The following is a 19,391-nucleotide window of genomic DNA, read 5'->3' as shown; positions in this document are numbered from 1 at the left end:
CCGCTGTCGGCCTGCCGCCGTCGGCGGGCGCCGCCGGCGGCTGCGGCTGGGTGGGCGCCATGTCGAGAATAGAAAACGCGCCCCCAAAGTCGACGACGCCCAGCTTTGCGCTGTCGCAATTCAGCGCCAGGCGGTGCGGGCGGCAGCGCAGCAGGTGCTGCGCCTCGAGCGCCAGGCCGGGCAGGCTGCGCGCGGCGAGCGGCGACCCAGTACAAGAAGAACAGGCGGTTGAATTGTGACAACGGATCCCCCGCACCTTCCCGGGACCAGGGTGCACAAGAGGGCTGAGTAAGCGTTAGAATTGCCCTTGCACACACGCCTATGCTGGCACTCCCAAGATCTGAATGGTTGATTGGCCCCTCTTTGGAAAATCCCTTCGAGCGGCCCCACACACCTGTAGCGGTACACGACCCCCGAGGAGCGCGCCACCACCAGGCAGCTGTTGCTGGCCGCGACCGCCGCCACGGGGTCGGCGCTCGCGCCCGCGCCACCTCGGGGGGCCTTGAACGCGTCCGGCGGCTGCGCGTGTGTGGTGATGGTGCATGGGGTGAATCGGCCGTTTGTTGAGGGCGCCAGGTCCATTTCCATTGGGTTGACGCACGTTGTCACGGCTGGCTGCTGCCCTCAGGCTGCTGCCTTTGAAACATGCATATACTGGGTTCTACTGTCAAAGGGGTGCCCTGCCAGCGCACCATGTGGGTGGAAGGGTCGTCGATGCTCATGATGCGGTCGCGCGCCTCACGTGCCTGGCTGCCTGCCGCACCCGCCGCTGCGGGGCCCACGTTGGCCGCCGCGGCCGCGGACTCCGCCGGCGACAGCTTTGAGAAGCTGCTGCGAAAGTGCCACGTGAAGACGAGCTCGTCGCCTGGGGAGGACGGGGTGGAGTTTCACAGCTAGCGCAGCGTGCATTTAATGATGAGCTGAGATGCTGCCATGGTTTCCCAAGCATGTGGTGCAAGAAGAACATAGAGGAGCAGCAGCAGCAGCAGCAGCAACAGCAGCAGCAGCAGCAGCAGCAGCAGCAGCAGCAGCAGTGGCAGCAGCAGCGGCAGCAGCAGCGGCAGCAGCAGCGGCAGCAGCAGCAGCAGCAGCGGCAGCAGCAGCGGCAGCAGCGGCAGCAGCAGCGGCAGCAGCAGCGGCAGCTCCGGTAGCTGCGGCGGCTGAAGCTGTAGCTGCAGCCACCCGCTGCAGTCGCAGCGAATGGAGGCGCAAAGGTATCACCCACTTGCTGCAATGACGTGGGTGTCTGTGATGCACAGATGCTTGGGCTCATGGTCAATGTACCTTCGGAGCAGCAGCAGGACGCGTGGTGGCGAGTGGCAGCGGGGGTGCGCATGTGGGCAAAAGTGCGTGTATGCAAGGATGGCCAGGTTTCGAAAGAAGCAAGCAACGCTTGTAGAGGCAGTGAGATAAGAGACAGCCTGCACCACTTGTCGGTCAAATAGCGTACGCCTGGTCAAACTTTTGTTTTTGTGCTTTTGCAGGCGCAGCCCCAGACGACGCCCTGTGGTGCGCGCACCTGCTGTCTACGGGGCTGCCTATGGCGTTGCACAGTATCAGCACGTGCTCCCCCGGCGCGTCGCCTCGTGTCGCCAGCACGGCAAAGTCGCCCGCGGCGCGCATGCCCACCAGGCGGCGCACAAATTTGGCGTACCTTGGGGTGAGGGTTGGTGAGGGGTGGCAATGATAATGTATCGTCTCCGCAGAGCATATCCATGCAAGAGGGTGCACTGCTGATGCCAGCACCAACACCGAGGCCCCCCGTCACTCCACAAAACAATCTTCAAGGCACGCACCTTTAAGCTGCACCATCGCAAACCCGTGCCTGCTGCGCACAAACAAGTGCACCCGTGGCGGCCCACCAGTCGACCCCGGCCGCCTCCCCAGCTGCCGGCTCCCCACCTGCTGTTGCTGCGCGTGTCCCAAAACACCACGCAGTGCTCCTGCGGCCGGTCCGGCCGCACAAACGTGTAAGCTAGCGTGCTGCCAAAGTAGCCCCACAGGTGGTCGCGCCGCACGCTGGCAAACAGCACCGACGCCTCCACAGCCAGCGCCACCCTCAGGCCGCCCCCCTCCCACGTGGCGCCCGAGATGCCTCCGCCGCCGCCGCCCGCGCCGCCGCCGCCGCCGGGCGGCGCGGGGACGCGCAGCGTGCGCAGGTGCTCGCCAGACGGGGAGTAGAGCTGCAGCAGCCACGGTTCCCGGCCGGCGTCGGGCCCTGACGCGACGAGCTGCATGCCCCACACCGCGAGCGCCTGGCGAGCAACAACGATTGCAGCAGAGCTTTCGATCACCAACAACGTGTGCATTGGAAATAACAGCCACCAAACAAAGGGCTGCGACTTGATCAATGCTGGCACTCTTGTTGCAAGACGAGCCACACCGCGCGGCGGGAGCACCGGCCCCCTAACCTAGCCGCAGCAGCGCCGCAACCGGGCGCGTCTCGCGCCCACCATGCCGTCTGAGCTCCACTTGGCACCGCGCACGCGCATGCCCGTGTCGACGCACACGCCGCCGTCGTCCGCTTCGTGCGCCATCAGCTGCAGGCGGCCGTTCTCGAGGGCCAACGCCAGCACGGGCGCGCCGGCCGCGTGGGGCCCGCCGCCGCCGTCGTACCACTCGACAGCAACCAAGCGCGGATTGCCTGTTGGAAATGCGAGGGCAGCAATCCTGTAGGTAGGCAGCCAGATGGTGTAGTTGCACGGGACAACCTGCATGGTGCAGTACTGCGTGCATCGTTTACATGCAACACCCTCTCTCCTAATAACATGCGCGCACACAGGCCCACCGGCGCCCACCCGCAGCCAAACGCACGGCCCGCTCGCAGCGCCCGCCCGGAGCCGCGCGCTCACCCCCGTATCCTTCGTTGCAGTAGAGCGGCACCTTGCCGACCGCGTTGCCGCTCGCGTCGTACGCGTGGCACTCGCCGCCAGCCGTCCCGAACAGGATCAGCCGCGCGTCTGCGCTCCACTCCACCAGGGACAGCCCCATGCCCAGGTCCTTGCCCCAAAGGCGGTTGCCGTCCACACTGCGGGGACCAGTTTCAAGCGCATCAAGTCGCGCCACCTTTGGAATTGGCAATCCTGAGCTCGCTGTCGGAAGAGCTTACACCCGGAAGCATCTGCAAGTGGCCAGCAGCCGCTGTGGCGGCGGACCCTTGCCGACGTCCGGACGCGGACGGCGCGAAAAAAAGGCCGCGCGCAGGCGCGCGGGGGCGCGGGCGCTGGCTGCGTCGTCACCTGCCGACGATGACGGCGCCATCGTCGTAGGCGATGCAGATCTTCTCGCCGCCGGGCGTCCAACGCATGTCGCGCACGAAGCTCTTGTTCCTGCGACAGCAACCCGCCGGCGGCGTGGTCGTTGACCTCCCCTCGCTGCCGCGTGCCGCACCTGTGCATTTGCAGGCGCCGCAACAAACCTGATCGCAGCTGCACCCACACCCACCGCCACCCACGGCCTGCCGTCCCTCGTCGAATTGAACCCGCGCCAAACGCACATGCGCACGTCCCCGCTCTCGCCCTCCCTCGTTCTCCCCGCCCGCGGGCCCCCGGGGCCCCGGCGCGCCTGTTATTCACCATCTCTTCAAACCAGGCGCCGTCCTGCAGCGCCCACACGATGATGAGCCCGCCCTCATCGCTGCTGGCCAGCTTTTGGTACGGTCCGTTCCACGCCACACCCGTCACGGCCCCGCTGTGCCCTTCCAAGTTTTGGTTCATCGACAGCGCCCCGGCGGCGGCGGCGCCGCCGCCCGCCGCGGCCGCCCCGTGGCTGGGCGGCGCCGCAGCCTTCGCATCGCCGCCGCGCCTGGGAGCGCCTTCCAGCCGCAGGACCTGTTCCAGCCATGGAACCAGTGTTATGGAGCGCCAGCTGCGGCGTCTGTCCGGTAGCTAGGTCCTTCTTATGGGACCTCAAGAGTTCCGCTCTGCATGCGTTTGTATGGGTGCGACAGCGGCGCACGTGCGGTAGGCTGGCCTGCAAACAGCCGCCTCACCTTGAGCATGCCGTTCTCGCCTCCACATGCGATCCATCCCTGGTCCTTGTCCCACGCGACGCATCGCAGCCGCACGCCGTTTGGGATGGCGATCTTCTTGCTGCAGCGGCAGCATGCGTGCACGTCGGCGTGGCGTGATCAGGGGTGTTGGACATGTGGCTGAATTGCAAGGCGAAGGCAGTGCTCGCACATATGATATTCTAACGGTTGTCTACGCTTGCTCACCTCAAGAACGCAAACATTGTGGCAAGCGAGAGTCTGGTGTCCCGCAAGCGAGGGGTCAAGATCGCGCCCCGTGTCGCTCTCAGGACGCTTGAGATAAAACAAGCGCAACTTTCAAAGAACTCAAAGGCAATCCGTGCGGCTGCGCCCCACTCAGATCATCTCTGTTTGACTTGGGCACACATCACGGCGCTTTCATCGTTGAAAAGATTGAGATGCAGATGCAATACGCAACATATCCTCTATGATAGGGTACGGCGTGCGTGCTCTCGTGCAACACACAAGCTGTACTTGCGGTTGTCACACCTTGTGCCTACGACCACCATCGGCATCAGGCAGCCCGCTGCCCACATACCAGCATACCGTCAATCAAGACAGGCAGACCCGCACCTGCAGCACACACATGAAATGCAGCCTGAACGTATCCTAAGGGTTGTCAGCCAGGAGTATTTACATACGTTACCATACACAGATTACAGCCAGCACAAGTGAAGAAGCACTGGAAAGCAGGCATCTTTCACACCGGCCCGGCCGCTTCTCATGATCAGCGCCGCCGCCCCTCCTTGCCGCTTCCATGGCCGCGGTCTGCGGCTCGTCGTGATGCATCCACCAGGGCACGCTCAAACAAGTCCTTTGCCCCCTCACTCCCGTGCACGTCTCTGAGCTTCCCGTACGCCTCATGCAGCCGCCGCGAGATCGCAGCCGCACCGCCCCGGCTGCTGAGGGCCGCTGCCGCTGCTGCCGATCGCTTGGCTTGGCAAGACTCCCACTCGGGCTGCGGTCGTGTGGGTTATCATGTGATTGAGGGTTTGAGGCTTCAGGTGCACGCACGTAATTGTCTTCAGGTGCACGTAATCGTGGAGATGAGCGGACGCAATCGTCATTCACCTGGCCCCTTGCTGCCCCACACAGCATTGCGCACGCAAGGCCGCCGACCAGAAAGCTGGCGGGCGGGTGCAGCTCGCGGTGCTGGCCGGCACGCTCCCGTTGCCGCTGCTTCGGCAGCTGCAGCGCTCCCGCGTCTGTCCCGCACTACACACCACCCACGCAGCCCCCAGAGTCACGCAGCTTCCAACCGCACCTGCACGGTCATTCGCTGCGGGGCGTTTTCGACCGTCGCGTCGTATATGGCGCCGCTGACACGCCCGGCAAAGTCGCCCAGCACGCGTACGTACCATGAGCCCGGCACCAGGCTGACTGATTGGATTTGTGTCTCCTGGTACTGGCTGAAAGACTGGTCCTCCTCAAACCTGAGTGGGCAAACGCAGGGAGGGAAATTTTGGCAGGCGAGCTCATATCAAAATGCAGGTGCACCACGGGGCGACCAGATTGCCACCCTGCTGCAGGCGGCGGGCCCACGGTCGCCGCTCCGCCTTCAGCACGCCCGTCCGCAGTCGATGCGTCGCCGCAACCGACGCAGCGGCTGCGAATTTGGCCGGCGGACCTTGCAGGCCGGAACGAGGCACCCAAAACCTCACCAGCAGAGGTCGGTCTCCCCGCGTTTGCGCCGCTGCGCGTCGTCCAGGCACAGGTTCCAGCTGACCCCCTGCATCAGCAGCCGCGGGCTGAGCGTCGCGTGTCCCACAAAGTCCCCCGTGACGGCCACCAGCACGTGCGTCACGTTTGGCTGCACGCCGCAGTCCGCGCGGCAGCCGAAGGGGCCCCACGCGGGGAATTCCCAGGGCGCCTCGCACTGGCCGTCGCCGCAGACCGGGTCTGTGAAGACCGGCCGGACTGCGCGGTTCCCGATGTAAGCGAGGACCTGGTCTTCTGATGAGAACGTGAGGCTGTTGGAGGAGGGGTCGTCCAGCAGCGCGCGGCGCAGGGTGGCCACGACGCCGGCCGACTGAAAGGAGCTTGCCTGCGCGGATTCCGGGGTGGGAGCGTTGCCCCGTCGCCGTCAGCGCTGCCTGATGTGATTTGTGCCGGCGCGAGCTGCTGCAACAGCTCCCGAGCGCAGAGTTGATCACGGCGTCAACCGTCAAGTTCAAGGAGCGCCGCCTGCAGCGCGCCTGCTGCACAGCTTGTGGGCTCCCCGGGGCCTGCTGCGTTGATCATTGATGAGGGTCCAACAGACTCGCCTGGAAGTATAACACTACGAAGTACACGCCCACGAAAAGCATGTACAGGAGAGCGTGCCGATAGTTTTCGCACAGGTCCACCGTTTGCTGCACTCGTGGAGCGGCAAGTAAGGGGATGTATGAGGTCACCAGGCGGACTGCTGCTGCAGCGCACAGACTCCCCTGCGAGGGCTGAGCGCGACCGCAATCAATGACAGGCGTAGTATGAAAACGGCAAGCCCAGCTGCATACCTCCACGCGCTCCTGCAGGGCTTTCACGACCTCTTCATTGGTGGGGAAGCGGATCGGCGCAGCCACGCCACGACCTGCGCCGCGCGACCGTGCAGCAAGCATGCCTCGTGCATGCCGCTCTGCCAGCACGCTGCCTTTGGGGCCTGATGCTACGCCGACGCCCTCATCATCACTCCACTTCATATCTAAAATACCTAACAGCAAGGGAATGCACGGTCTCGCGGCGCGGGTCAAACGTGGACGCCAGGGAGGGGATCTGAAGCTCTTATGTCGCTCAGGATAAATAAGTCACCACCACAATCATCTACAACATTCACACGATTAAGAATACCGTAAATGCCGGAGATCTCGCAAGGTGACCACTCTGTCACCGTGGGTAGCTTGCCGGCATGCATTCTTGAAGCGTGCATATCGAAGCACATTCTTCATTCCAAGGGCTTGCCATTGTTCCACTTCAGCAGGGGTGATCTAACAGTCTCGCGGTCCGTGTGCTTCCCCCAGGCTGAACCTGCGGACCTGCGCAAGACGACATATCATAATTAGTTCCCAATTTCCCGTCCTATCATACACCACAAGCCTCCAGTTGCCATTGGGCTTTGCCGCCACGCAGCACTGGCGTTGTGCTGGCCAGTCTGTGCTCTGCTGTTGGACAGTTGGGGGCACGCATGCCGTGGGGCTGGGGTGGTGGTGGCGCCGGGGCCGCTGCGCCGTCAGTTGATGATGACAACCATGTTGTCGAATCGCAGCAGCGCCCATCCCAGCAGGAGCTGCAGGAGCGCCGTGGGTACCCCCAGCACCAGCGGCAGCAGGAAGAGCGGCAGGCTGCCCAGCAGCGCCGCGGGTCCCAGCAGCAGCAACAGCAAAGGCAGCAGCAGCAGAGGCAGCAGCATTGGGGCTCCCAGCAGCCGGGCACAAACCCTGCCGCAGCAGCCGGGCCCCCCGTCCCGCGGTATGCATACGACGCCGGCAACGTGGCCGTGGCCTACTATGGGGCTTTCCCAGATTATGTGAAGCTCATCAAGTCCATACGAGTGGCGCCATTGGTGGGCTTCTGACAACGTCTATGCCCTTCAGGACTTGAAGGCGGGGTTGAACTGTGGCTCGTCTAGTTGCATACTGCGCTGTGCTGCCCGTTTGTCAGAAATGGGGCCAGAGGGGCTCCAATCGTGTCGTGCTGCGCGCTGCTCACACGCGCAGGTGTTCACGGCGACAGCAGCCGTCAACCCGCGCACGCTCGAGCGCTTCATCACCTTCAGCACAAGGGAGACGCTGTTCAATGTGAATGGCGGCGGCTGCAAGCCTGCGTGTATGCACGCCGCTGCTTGCGTTGCACAGTATATTTTATGCTGACCGAGACCTGGTCAGGCATGAGCCCTCTTGCTTCGAACCGGCGCAGCGCTCTGCAATTGAGCCCTTTTCTTGTCGCGCCGTGGACAGGGTGCGTTTATCTGCCATGTGGCGCGCAAGTCGCTGGAATACCGGTGAGGCGCCTTTGGTGCGAGGTGTAAGGGGCTCGAGCACCCAGGCCTCGAGAAGGCTGCGCCTGCACATGGGGTGGTGAATTGCGCGCGGGGCGTAGGCTTTGGGCGCCTTGCCTAGACGCAGCTTTGCTGCAAAGCCGGAGCGCCCTCCTCATGCCTGTCCCCTTTCCGTCGCCCCGCCCGCCCCCTCGGCCACCCCACGCAGCAACAACCTCCCGCTCCCGATTGCTGGGGTCGGCTCTGTTGTCCTGGTGGCAGAGTGGCGCCTGGGACAGCCGGTCCACAAGCCGCGGCTGATGGTGGCGCTCGGCGGGGATGCGGGCGCCGCGGTGATGAGGCCGGGCGCCATATCATGGCGCAAGGCGATTTTCCCGTGGAGGCGGAAGCGCGGCATGCAAGTGGGGATCGAGGTGGGTTGCGAGCTGACGGCCTGGCTGGCTGCAGGCGGACGGATGCTGGGGTGGCAGCAAATGACAGCACATGCAACGCATTGACACACTTGAGCCATGTTGCAGCAAGAACCGCCATGCTTGCAGCCCGTATTGCATCATGCGTGCATCCCTGTCCCTCCACTCCCAAACCCCAATGCACTAATGCCTCGCGCTTGGCATACCGCATCCACCACTTCCCATCCCCCCAAGACTGCGGCGGACGCCTCCGTGTCGATGCAGCACGACTTCAACTCCGAGCAGGCGGGCAGCGGGTTCAAGCTGAACTTTGACGTCAAGGAGCTCAACCTGGTCTGCCGCATCTGATTGCACTCGTCTGCTGGACCTTGGGCTCTCATGCCTCCCACAAATAAGTTTCAACGACCACTTTAAGCGTCTACAAGAGCCACAAGATGGAAAATACGTTCCGGCGATCTCACAGTGACCGACATCGATTGCGGTTCGTGCCGCCCCCAGGCTGACTCTTGTTATCTGCACAGCACGCGGTGCAATAGGTGAAGCATAGCCCAGAATCTCCTTCTAGAACCCGCAACAAGGCCTTGGTCGCCATTGGACCCCCTCTCCACGTCGGCCTTGTCCGGCCAGTCTGTGCCCTGCTGTCGGACACTTGGCGGCAGGCATGCCTTGGGGCTGGGGTGGTGGTGGCGCTGTGGCCACTGCGCCGTTGAATGATGATGAGATCCGTAATGTCAATGCGCAGCAGTGCCCAGCCCAGCAGGAGCTGCAGCAGCGCCGTGGGTACCCCCAGCAGCACCAGCAGCAGCGGGAAGAGCAACAGGCAGCCCAGCAGCGCCGCGGGTCTCAGCAGCAGCAGAGGCAGCAGCAGCAGAGACAGCAGCAGCAGAGGCAGCAGCAGCAGAGGCAGCCGCAGCAGAGGCAGCAGCAGCAGAGGCAGCAGCAGCAGAGGCACCAGCAGCGGCAGCAGCAGTGGGGCTCCCAGCAGCACCCGATGGGCCCAAACTCCGCAGCGACCGGCCCTCCCGTCCCGCAAAACGCTTACAACACCGGCAACGTGGCCGTGGCCTATTGTGGGGCTTTCCCAGACTATGTGAAACTCATCAAGTCCATACGAGTGGCGCCATTGGTGGGCTTATGACAAGGCCTCTGCCTTGCAGGGCTTGAAGGCGGAGTTGCGCTGCGCCTCGCCTACATGCGGACTGCAGGGCGCTGCCGGTCCGTTTGCGATGGGGCAAGAGGCGCCCCAATTGTGTCGTGCTGCGCGCTGCTGACACGCGCAGGTGTTCACTGCAACAGCAGCCGTCAACCCGCGCACGCTCGAGCGCTTCATAACCTTCAGCACAAGGGAAACGCTGTTCAATGTGGGCGGCGGCGGCTGCAAGCGAGCGTTTGCGCATGCCGCCGCTTGCGACGCCCTTTTTGCGTATTGCTGACAGGCACGAGTCCGTCCTGTTGTGTATTTGGAGGTTTGAACCCGCGCAGCGCTCTGCAATCTTCGCCCTCGTCCGTCGACTGGCCGCGCACAGGGCGCGTTCCACTGCCACGTCTCGCGCAAGTCGCTCGAATACCGGTGAGCCGCCGTTGGTGCGAGCTGTTCTTTGTTCGGACATGAGCACGGCTCAATCGCAGCAGGTCTGCAGACGGGGTTGCAAGCTGCGGGCGGGGCGTAGCCTATGGATGCCTCTCCTGAAAGCAGCCTTGTTGCAAAGCCAGAGCGCCTCCTCCAAGTGACTCACGTCTGTCCCCGTGTTGTCGCTCCACGCACCATTCCTTTGCCCCATCGACGCAGCCACATCCTCCCGCTCCCAATCGGCTCCGTCGTCTTGGCGGCAGAGTGGCGCCTGGGGCAGCCGGTCCACAAGCCGCGGCTGACGCTGGCGCTCGGAGGGGATGCGAGTGCCGCGTTGACGCAGCCGGGCGCCTTGCCTTGGCGCAAGGCAGTCTTCCCTTGGAGGCGGATGCGCGGCGCAAAAATCGGGATCGAGGTGCGTCGCGAGCTGACCGAGTGTCTGCTGCACACGGAAGGGTGCTTGAGCAGCAGCAGTGTTCGCTGCATGCAAAGCAGCAGGCAGATGAGCCATGTTGCAGCGAAAGCTTCCGTGCTTGCATCCCTTTTTGCATCACAGGTGCATCCCGGTCCCTCCACTCCCAAACCCAAGCGTCCCTCGCCCGGCCTACCGCATTTTCCAACCCCCATCCCCCAAGGCTGCGGCGGACGTCTCCGCGTCTATGCAGCTCGACTTGTCCGGGCAGACGAGCAGCGGGTTCAAGCTCAACTTCGACATCAAGGAGCTCGACCTGGTCTGCCGCATCTGACCTCAACTGTCTGCTGGTGTGTGGAGTCTGATCCAGGGCGTCACCTGTGTCTGCCACTGCTCGCCAGCCGCCGCGCGGCTGGACGGCGATGTCCCGGCGGCACTCCTCGTCAGCGCACGCGCCCGGCCAGCGCCCACCAGGGTTCGGGCCCCCTGAGCTTTTCCTTTTGCGGACCGTCGTAGACTGCAGCCAAACCATGAAACCCCGTGATGATGTTTTCTCCGGGTTTGCGTCTGCATTGACCTTTTTCTCTCATAATTTCTTTTATGGGACGCATTTTTCACAGCAGCAAGGAGTTTGTGCATGCACGGGCTGCCCAGACCACTTCAACTGTGAGAGCTCCTTACAGTAACCGAATGCAATGCAACTCAACACAAGCCGCCGACCAATGAACACGAGGGTGTTCCAGAAACCAGCACGTGTGTGAGCCAGGCACATGCACATATGCTTTCTGAGCAACTGCAACAAAACCTGCATGCACAGCTTGACCAATGAGCATGTACATAGTGATGTGTGATTCTTGGACTGCTTAGTGCGATGGGAAAACAGAATGCAGGCAGCCAGGATGGGCGACCAATCCCGCAAATTCATAAAAGCCAAGCCATGGTGTGGAGTGATGATTCACTGGACAGGACTCACACGATGTGTCACACCAACGTCATCTACAAAGCAGAGGGGTGTGCACGAAGCCAGAATGACAGCGTCACGCTGCGACAAACGGAGACGCCCCGATTGTCGAACCCAAGGTAAACCCACCGGGTTTTGAAACGGCAACATGCACGGGGGCCGCACGCAGGTTGGAGGAGTCTGGAGGCTGTTCGTCCGAGCCCCACAGGTGGGCCGGTGGGCACACAGGCCAATCCCAGCGGCGCATTCTCAGCAGCACTCGTGCCAGACCCATCTTCAGTAGCACTCGTGCCAGGCCCACCCATGCTCTTCCAGGTAGACGCTGACGGCGGTGCGCATCGATATGTTGGGCCGCACGTCCGCGAGCGTCATGGGGATGCGCGTGATGGGGTCCCACCCGCCGACCTAGGCGTGCGTGAGGGCAGCAGCGCCAGCAGGATGTCAGCAGGCGGGGTTTGCGACCGTGTTGCCTGCAGCAGTGCTATGAACAGCTAATACCACCCACGCCCCTGCGCCCTGTTGCCAGCCACATCTCCCTCAAGCCAACAAGGCGCGAATTCAGCTCTGCACTGATCATAGTTTGACGCTCAGCGGGGCCGAAGAGCCTGCAGCGCGTACCCACCTTGGCAATGTGCTCGGTCAGCGCCGCGCGCTCGTAGGTGTGGCCGCTCTTAGACACCACCGGGTCGCGGAAGACCTCCATCGTCAGGGGGCACGTGAAAGCGGAGGGCACCTCGCCGCGCGTGTCCGCACGAGCGGCGCGCTCAAAGACGCGGTCCAACGCCACCCAATTGACCTCGGCCGCCCCCGCGGAGCCCGCCACGCCAGCTGCGGCGCTGCCCGGCTCCTGGGCGCCTGCGCTGCTGCTGCCTTCCGCCTTGCGAGCACTCATATCCGTGCCACCACCGCCAGCCTGTGCGCCGCTGCTGGCCCCCGCCCCATCTCTGTCCTCGCTGCCGCTGCTTTCCTGCTGCGACAAGCCCCCCGTGGATGAAACCGCCGCTGCCACTGCCGCCAGCTTGCGCAGCTGGCTGCGAAGGGCCTCCGCCTCGCTGCGCCGCCGCGCGCTCTCCTCCCGCCAGCACGCGTCGTTGGCCTTTGCCAGTTCCCTCCTGCAGGGCCATGAAGCGAGTGTGGGTGCACGCTAGTTCAAAACAATGCAAGAAGGCGTATTTAGAGCCATCTTGAGGTTGTTGCTGTGAGCAAGTGCTGTGGAGGTGTCTCCTGGCTCCCCAAAGGAGAGCAACACACACCATGTCCATTGGGTGCGATCTGCCCCACATGCCGCAGGGCCTCTGCGCAACCACTGCCGCCTGCGCACGATTGGCTGGCTCACACAGCCAGCTCATGACCAGCCAGTGCTCCCGCTGAAGATGCCTCGCCCCCCTCCCCATGCATCTGCGGCCCCACCATATCTCGTCCTTGATGGCGTCATCCTGCTCCCGCGCCCGCTCCAGCGCGCGCTCCAGCAGCCTGATGGCCCTCCCCAGGTCGCCGCCGAGCTCGCGCAGCGCCATGCCTACAGGGGCGGGGGCACGGCGGGGCGCGCGGCAGTGATGCGAGCTTTGGACGTGAGGAGCGACAGCAGAGGGCGCGCCTTGTGGGACATGCGTGGACATGCAGTTGGGCGTTGCAGAACACTGTGACCGCAGCTGTGGCTGGTGACGTGATCCATCGTCATGTGCACTGCGCGCACCGCAGAGGTAGTTTGCCTTCATGTGGTTGGGCTCGCGCGCGAGCGCCCTCTCCGCGTCTTCCAGTATGCGCTCCCAGGCGCCCGGCGCGGCCTGCTTCTTGGCGCACAGGGCTCGGTTCACGTACAGCGACGCGCTCTGCGGGTCGAGGGTGATGGCCTCTGGCGCGCGATGCAGGAAGGGTTGAGGCAAGCGTGTGTGCGTGCGTGTGTGTTGTAAGTGTGTGTTCATAGGTTTGCGTGTGTGTTTGTGTGTGTCTCTGCTTGTGTGCGTGCGTTTGTCCGCGAGTGCATGAGTGCGTGTGTGTGTTTGTGTGTGTGTGTGTGTGTGTGTGTGTGTGTGTGTGTGTGTGTGCGCGCGCGTATGTACGTGTGTGCGTGTGCGCATGTGTGCGCCTGCAAACACGGGGAGTGAGCAATGACCCACCAGGCATGAGACTCAAGCAGTTCTGCTGCCTGCACCGCCCCCGCGCGCGCATGCTACGCCCGCTTCGCCTTCAGGATGCAACTTGGGGCACCCCACCTGTGTATCGCTCCGAGGCGGCTGCGTACTTGCCGCGCTGGAACAGGGCGTTGCCCTCCTTGCGCAGCTCCTCCGCGGCCCGTTTCTCGCCCGCCGTCACCCCCATCGCGGCGGGGTCTCCTAGCCGGCGCCTTGTTGCTGGCCCGCAAGCTGCTGCGTGACTGCCTGCGCAGCAGCTGCACGGGCTTGACACGCCCACGGGCTGCCGCCGGAAGTGTCGCCTTGCCCCTCACAAACCGTGCGTACTCAACAATCGGCGCGACAGTGGGCGCCTCAAGAAAGTGTCGGACAATTGAGTGCATGCATGCTGGGTGTGTGCAAGCGCGAGCTGGGTGGTCGGCGCACCACCTGTACTAGGCAATGCTGCTGCCCTAAGCGCCTTTGCTGGCCCAGACGACTGCCAAGCTCCCAACTTTACGAGCGAGAGTACAGCGAACAATCACTGGAGCTGCCCTGAGCTCTTTGCGGCAAAACATCTCACACAATTGGCTCACGACACTCGATTTGAACAGGCTGCAACGCTTCTCAGAAAGGCATCCCAACAAACCGCTAATGACCAATGATGATTGTTTGTAGCCACGCGGTCATCTTGTGGACTCCCGAACTGACGTACAAAATTGCCAGATCGCACACCGTAAAGTTTGAAATGTTGAAATCCAATTGATGCATGTAGCAATATATCACATAAAGCCTGTGGGTGGACATGAACTGTGAGTGCGTTTAGCGGGGGACAGATGGAGGAACGTGGGGACTCGGTCGGCGTGCTCGCGCTGGTTCGGGACCTTCCTCACGTTCTGCGAAGCCAATGGGGAGGCGGACGTGGCGATCGAGCCGCACACCGCTTGGCCCAACACCTGGACCGCGAGCTGCAGGTGAGCTCAGTTTTGGTGCTGTTCGCACCCGCAAGCATGGGGCGCCTGCATGGCGACGCAACGACGCTCACACACGTCGTTGTTTCTGCAGGCCATCCATACACAATTCACGACCCAAAGGGCTAGCGAGAGCCTTTACAGGCGCAGGTGCGGGCCGCGCGACAGCCGGGCGTTCAAACCGCCGCCATGCCGCCAAGCGGTGCAGAACCCGACTGCAGGCTGCTGCGCTCGCCGCGCTGAACAACACCAGGGCTGCCGAGCTCAAGCGCGACCAGGCGGTACTGGAGCTCTGCTTTGAGGTGTACTGGGCCGAGCTGGTCGGCCTGGGCGCCCCGCCTGACGGCTTGTTTGTGCAGGTGGGGTGCACACTGGCTGTAGCGCCCGGTGTGGCAATCCCTCCCAGGGGCCTCGCCCTGGGCTTGCATGCGTCCCATGGCTTGCAGGTTTTAGTACATGCAAAGTTCAATAGCTGTGATTTTCTTCAACGTTGACGCCGCTGCCCAACCTGTGATTTTGGATGAAACCATCCACCAGAGGATGTGGGACCTGAGCCGCGCGCTGCTGCAGAACTGGAGGCACCTGCAGGACTCCCAGGAGACCGAGCACATGGCCGAAGCGGCTGAGGCTCAGCGGCTGAAGACCACCAACAAGGCGAGCCCCCGGCAGCCAAACTCGACGCGAGCACGTGCGCATTGCGCCACACACCCGCCTCTGGCGACCGGACTGCCGCGATGCACGTTTGCGCTGATTTCGCGCTCCTCGGCCGCGCCTTGCGCCAGGTGCTCAAGCGGCAGGTGCGGGAGCTGCAGGAGAAGACAGCCTCTCTCGTCGAAGACATCGCCACTCTCTTCCGCCAGCCTCCGTTGGACCTTGGGCAGTCCGCCGCCTTCAAGCCGCCGCGTGACGGCTCGGCGGCGAGCGCCGCGGAAGCAGCAGCCGCGGGAGTGCCAGAGGCGGCGGGGGCCGCCGCACCAAGAAGGGCGCACACACCACCACGCCGGTCGGCGCGCCGCGGCTCGCGGGATGCTGCGGGTTCGGCGCCCCAGGTGGCGTCGCCGGAGCGCACGAGTAGGTCGCAGCGGGTGCAGTTGGAGAGTCCGGCACCGCTCCCTCAAAGGGAGTCATCGGCGCGCGATGTGGCAGTGTCGCCAGGCCCCCAGTCGCGCCGGGACGCAGCTGCCGACCAGGACAAGCAGCAGCGCGGCGAGGGGTCTGGGGGCGGCAGCGCGCGTGCTTGCCGGGAAGGCAGGCGCTTGGCGAGGGTAGAGCGGTGGAGCAGCGATAGCGCAGACGGGGGCGGCGGCAGCGGCGGCGCAGGCACTGCATCGGGGCTCGCTGCCGGCGCGCAGCCCTCTCAACGTGGGACAAGGGGCGGCGGCAGACGCGGCAGCGGCGGCAGCGCCGACAGTGAGGGCGGCGGCGCGAGCAGCAGCAGCGGCAGCAGCGGCGCGCGCGCCTCAAGTGGGAGCCCGGTGGGGGGTGACCTGCTGATGAGCGGCTTGGCCAGCCCGCGCAGCAGCGTGGCCAGCACGCCGGACAAGGCAGCAAAGCGGCCGGCCGACGCGGGCCCATCAGCCAGCGACAACAGCGCCGGCGCCGGCGGCCGCCGCAGCATCAGCGGCGGCTGCGGCGGGGCCGACGAAGTTGCTGCGCAGCGGCGAGTGTTGCCGCTGGGAACGTCGGGCGCGACTGGCCGACCCTCGAGCGCCGCAGGCTCGCCTCTGACCGGCGCCCGCCGCAATGCGGCCGGCTCTCGGCGCGCACCCTCTGCAGGGGGGCCTGCGAAGCAGCTTCTGATGGAGCGCCTGCCACATGGGGTGCCCTCGGCAGCGACGCAAGGGCTCGCAGCTGCTAGCACCTTGGCCGCGGCCTCAGGCATGGCTGGCGCGGCCTCGCGGGCGCCGGGCGCCCTCCCGGCGAACGCCGAGCCCGACGTCCGTGGTCCCGCGCCCCTGCTGGCCGCGAGCCCGGGGTTTCTCGCCAGGCGCGCGCGGGGCGCGCGGACGCGCAGCGCCGAGGAGCACCTGGCGGCAGTGGATCGCTGGTTCAGGGTGCTGGCCGCCAGCCGCCCGGGCGAGGCGGCGCGGCCCGCCGCGCCAGAGCAGGACCAGCTGTCCACAAACGCCGTGCCGCGCACGGGCGAGCGGGGCGGGCCGGGCGGGGCGGCGGCGGCCACGGGCGAGGCGCCGCCGCAGCAGCTTGTGGAGCGGCGGCAGCAGCTGCCGCAGCAGCAGGTGCACCTGGGGGGCATGGGGCAGCAACACGGACCGCCGGGATCGCAGCTTCTGCCTCAGCATGCGGACATGCAGGCGTCACGGCAGCCAGGCGCACAGGCGCAGCACGCTGAGCAGCTGTCGCCGGCGCCGGCCGTGGCTACTGCGCAAGCAGCTCAGGAGCGCAAGCGGGCCTACCAACATACGGCACTTGCACAGGATCAGCAGCAGAAGCAGTTACAGGCTGAGCAGCAGCAGCAGCAGCAGCAGCAGCAGCAGCAGCAGCAGCAGCAGCAGCAGCAGCAGGCTGTGGCTGTCTCCCGTCCTGGGCTGCCTCCGCTCAACGAGCCCTCCAACAGGCCTCCCGAGGACGCAGGCGCGGCCAAACACCTGCCCGCTGGCCGGGATGCAGGCGCAGGCCGCACGCCTGGCCGCGCCGCATCCAGCACTCCGCCACCCCTGGCAGCCTCTGCGCCCGCCGTGGGCCTTGGGTCGGGCGCGAGCGCAGACGCCGCCGCCGCCCGCGGGGCCCCGCCCCCGCCGCCAGGAGCGCTCGATGGGCGGCTGTCCAGCAGGGCGCTCTCGCCGCCGACTGCTGGCGCGCACCAGCAGTCCGACAGCGGCGTCCTGCTAGGGTCAGGGGGAGGGCCTGGCCTAGATGCGGAGGACTCGGGCAGGTCAGTCGGGACGGCCGGCGCCGCGCAGCCCAGCAGCGAGCCAGGCGCGCGCGCCAGCACGCCGCAGCCGCAGCCGGCGCAGCCGGCGGGCGAAGACGCGGCGCCGGGGGCCGCTTTGGCCGCGGCCGCCGCGGCACGCCGGCCGGCGGGCGGGCTCGTTCGTCAGTGCTCGGACGACGTCCTTGTGGGGTCGGTCGTGTCCGCGGCGACCGGCGCTGTGGCGGCTGGTGAGCCATCTGGCGGCAGCTCCGTTGCAGGGGGGGCCGGCGGCGGCTCTCTGCAGGCGACGCCGGTCAAGCTGGCCAGGGGCGCCGGATGCGGGCTGCGGGCTGCGGCCCAGGCGAGGGGGTTGGTCATGAGCCCGGAGCACAGCGTGTCGTCGGCGCTGCAGCCCGGGGCCCAAAGCCTGGCTCTGCCCGTGACTGTTAGCAGCCCCGAAAGTCCAGCCGCCCGTGCGGCGCCGGCGGCTCGCGGCGAGCAGCTGCCGGCCACCGCCGTGGCGGGCGGCAGCTGCGAGGCAGCTCGCGGGGATGGCGCGCCCGCGCAGGGCCCGGAGGGAGCGGCCGCGAGCGCGGAGGCGGAGGCGGAGCCGGAGGCACGGGCGGAAGGGCAGGCGATCAGCAGCTCTCAGGCGCGGCTGCGGGCGCTGTCGCCGATTGAGGAGGAGTCCTGCCTGACCGCGGGCAGCCAAGAGACAGCGCAGGGCCAGGGCGCCGGGCCCGTGGCCGCTGCGCAGGAGGAGGCCAGCAGTGGGGGGCCCTCGGCGGCCGCAGGCGGCGGGACGGGGACGGCGAACGGGCCGAGCCAGCTGTCACATTCAAGCAGGGCTTGCGTTGACGACGCTCTGCGGGAGCCTGTTGAAGATCCCGGGCGTGCAGAAACAGCCGCAGCGCCAGCGACGCTGCCGAAGGCACAACAGAGCATGCAGCAGGAGCGAAGCGAGGCAGGTGCAGCAAGCAAGCAGGAGGTAGCTTCACCGCCTGCTGCCGCACGAGCCGCCAGCTCACAGGTTGCTGAGTCAGCCGACGGCGTGCTGTCCGTTGCGCAGCGGCAGCAGCTGGCGCGGGTGCAGCGGCAGCAGGAGCAGCAGCAGCAGCAGCAGCAGCAGCAGCAGCGGCAGGCGCTGTGGGCGCAGCAGGGGGAGCCAGCTGCCATCCAGGGAACGGCTGTGGGCGTGGCGTCTGGAGGAGCCCATGCTGCGGCCCACCCAGGGGTGCCCTCACACGAAGAGCCCCGGCCTGCCTCGCAGCCAGCGCCGCTGCAGGATGCCTTCCCGGTGCCGTCGCCATCGCCGCGACAGCAGCAGCAGCAGCAGCAGCAGCAGCAGCAGCAGGATGACGAGCAGCAGCGGCCGACGGTGCAACCGGACAAGCGGCGGCGATGCGCTGGCAAGCACCAGCGGTCTGCGGACGGCTTGGGCGAGGAGGCCTCCTTTGGGCATCTGCTAGCAGAGGCTGCGCCCGCGGCCGCGGCGCCGTTCGTTGCGCTCGGCATGAGCAGCGGCGCTGGCGTTGGTGGCGCATCGAAGGCGTCGGGGGAGCGGCCCCTCGGCTCGGGGGAGCGGCCCCACAGCACGGGCTGCGAGCTGGCTGTGGCGCCTGTTGCGGCAGCGCCGGTTGCAGCTGTGCATCAGGAGGAGCTCCGGCCGCAACAGCAGCAGCAGCAGCAGCAGCGGGCAGCACCCTTGCCTACCCAGCAGCATGCCCCAAGGGCAAACGGCACGCCACGCCTGCTGCGGGAGCTGCCCAGATCGCCGGTGCCTGGGCCGACTGAGCAGCAGCAGCAGCACCCGGCCGCATCCGGCTCTGGTTCGTCTGCATCTGCATCCGTGGGGCCGGCTTTCGGCCGGCCAGGTTCCGCCGCACAGCGCGCGTCCCGGCTGCCCTCGGCCCCAGCTGAGCAGCGAAGCGCTCCACTTGCCGCACCCGCAGCGCCGGCTACATCAGCATCCTCCGCCGCGCCGCGCGCGCGCGCCGTGCCGCCCGCCCTGGTCCTGCCCCCGCCGCCGCCGCTCGCGCGCGCGCCGGCGCGGCTCAGCGGGCGCGCGTCGCCGGCGG

The 19,391-nt window shown here is 65.9% G+C and overlaps 5 protein-coding genes across 5 annotated transcripts in view; 2 read left to right on the top strand and 3 right to left on the bottom strand.

The window, feature by feature from the left end:
• Nucleotides 1–4,233, bottom strand: part of MNEG_2248 (WD repeat-containing protein 35) — a gene marked incomplete at both ends in the record, with an annotated part of 7,720 nt that extends 3,487 nt beyond the window's left edge. Inside the window, 12 exons of the mRNA XM_014049281.1 lie at nucleotides 95–185; nucleotides 395–519; nucleotides 693–831; nucleotides 997–1,185; nucleotides 1,520–1,654; nucleotides 1,903–2,255; nucleotides 2,454–2,644; nucleotides 2,799–3,028; nucleotides 3,240–3,329; nucleotides 3,589–3,830; nucleotides 3,992–4,091; nucleotides 4,217–4,233. Of these exons, the coding sequence (XP_013904735.1) occupies nucleotides 95–185; nucleotides 395–519; nucleotides 693–831; nucleotides 997–1,185; nucleotides 1,520–1,654; nucleotides 1,903–2,255; nucleotides 2,454–2,644; nucleotides 2,799–3,028; nucleotides 3,240–3,329; nucleotides 3,589–3,830; nucleotides 3,992–4,091; nucleotides 4,217–4,233 (1,902 nt within the window). The remainder of the gene's footprint in view (nucleotides 1–94; nucleotides 186–394; nucleotides 520–692; nucleotides 832–996; nucleotides 1,186–1,519; nucleotides 1,655–1,902; nucleotides 2,256–2,453; nucleotides 2,645–2,798; nucleotides 3,029–3,239; nucleotides 3,330–3,588; nucleotides 3,831–3,991; nucleotides 4,092–4,216) is intronic.
• Nucleotides 4,234–5,273: 1,040 nt separating this feature from the next.
• Nucleotides 5,274–6,627, bottom strand: MNEG_2247 (hypothetical protein; the record flags this gene model as incomplete). The annotated part of the gene is made up of 3 exons (XM_014049280.1): nucleotides 5,274–5,463; nucleotides 5,692–6,074; nucleotides 6,526–6,627. The coding sequence occupies 3 exons, from the start codon at nucleotides 6,625–6,627 to the stop codon at nucleotides 5,274–5,276; spliced, it is 675 nt and encodes a 224-aa protein (XP_013904734.1).
• A 1,675-nt stretch (nucleotides 6,628–8,302) lies between these two features.
• MNEG_2246 (hypothetical protein) lies at nucleotides 8,303–8,761 on the top strand (the record flags this gene model as incomplete). The annotated part of the gene is made up of 2 exons (XM_014049279.1): nucleotides 8,303–8,416; nucleotides 8,648–8,761. The coding sequence occupies 2 exons, from the start codon at nucleotides 8,303–8,305 to the stop codon at nucleotides 8,759–8,761; spliced, it is 228 nt and encodes a 75-aa protein (XP_013904733.1).
• Nucleotides 8,762–11,632: 2,871 nt separating this feature from the next.
• MNEG_2245 (STIP1 homology and U-box containing protein 1) lies at nucleotides 11,633–13,678 on the bottom strand (the record flags this gene model as incomplete). The annotated part of the gene is made up of 5 exons (XM_014049278.1): nucleotides 11,633–11,761; nucleotides 11,979–12,468; nucleotides 12,767–12,875; nucleotides 13,053–13,211; nucleotides 13,573–13,678. 5 exons carry the CDS (start codon nucleotides 13,676–13,678, stop codon nucleotides 11,633–11,635), a joined length of 993 nt encoding a protein of 330 aa, XP_013904732.1.
• Nucleotides 13,679–16,321: 2,643 nt separating this feature from the next.
• MNEG_2244 (hypothetical protein) overlaps nucleotides 16,322–19,391 on the top strand; it is a gene marked incomplete at both ends in the record, with an annotated part of 5,928 nt that continues 2,858 nt past the window's right edge. The window contains one exon of the mRNA XM_014049277.1: nucleotides 16,322–18,083. Within this exon, the coding sequence (XP_013904731.1) occupies nucleotides 16,322–18,083 (1,762 nt within the window). The remainder of the gene's footprint in view (nucleotides 18,084–19,391) is intronic.

This window comes from Monoraphidium neglectum, assembly GCF_000611645.1.
Source record: "Monoraphidium neglectum strain SAG 48.87 unplaced genomic scaffold scaffold00247, whole genome shotgun sequence".
Lineage (NCBI taxonomy): Eukaryota > Viridiplantae > Chlorophyta > Chlorophyceae > Sphaeropleales > Selenastraceae > Monoraphidium > Monoraphidium neglectum.
This window is presented reverse-complemented; position numbering and strand designations above follow the sequence as displayed.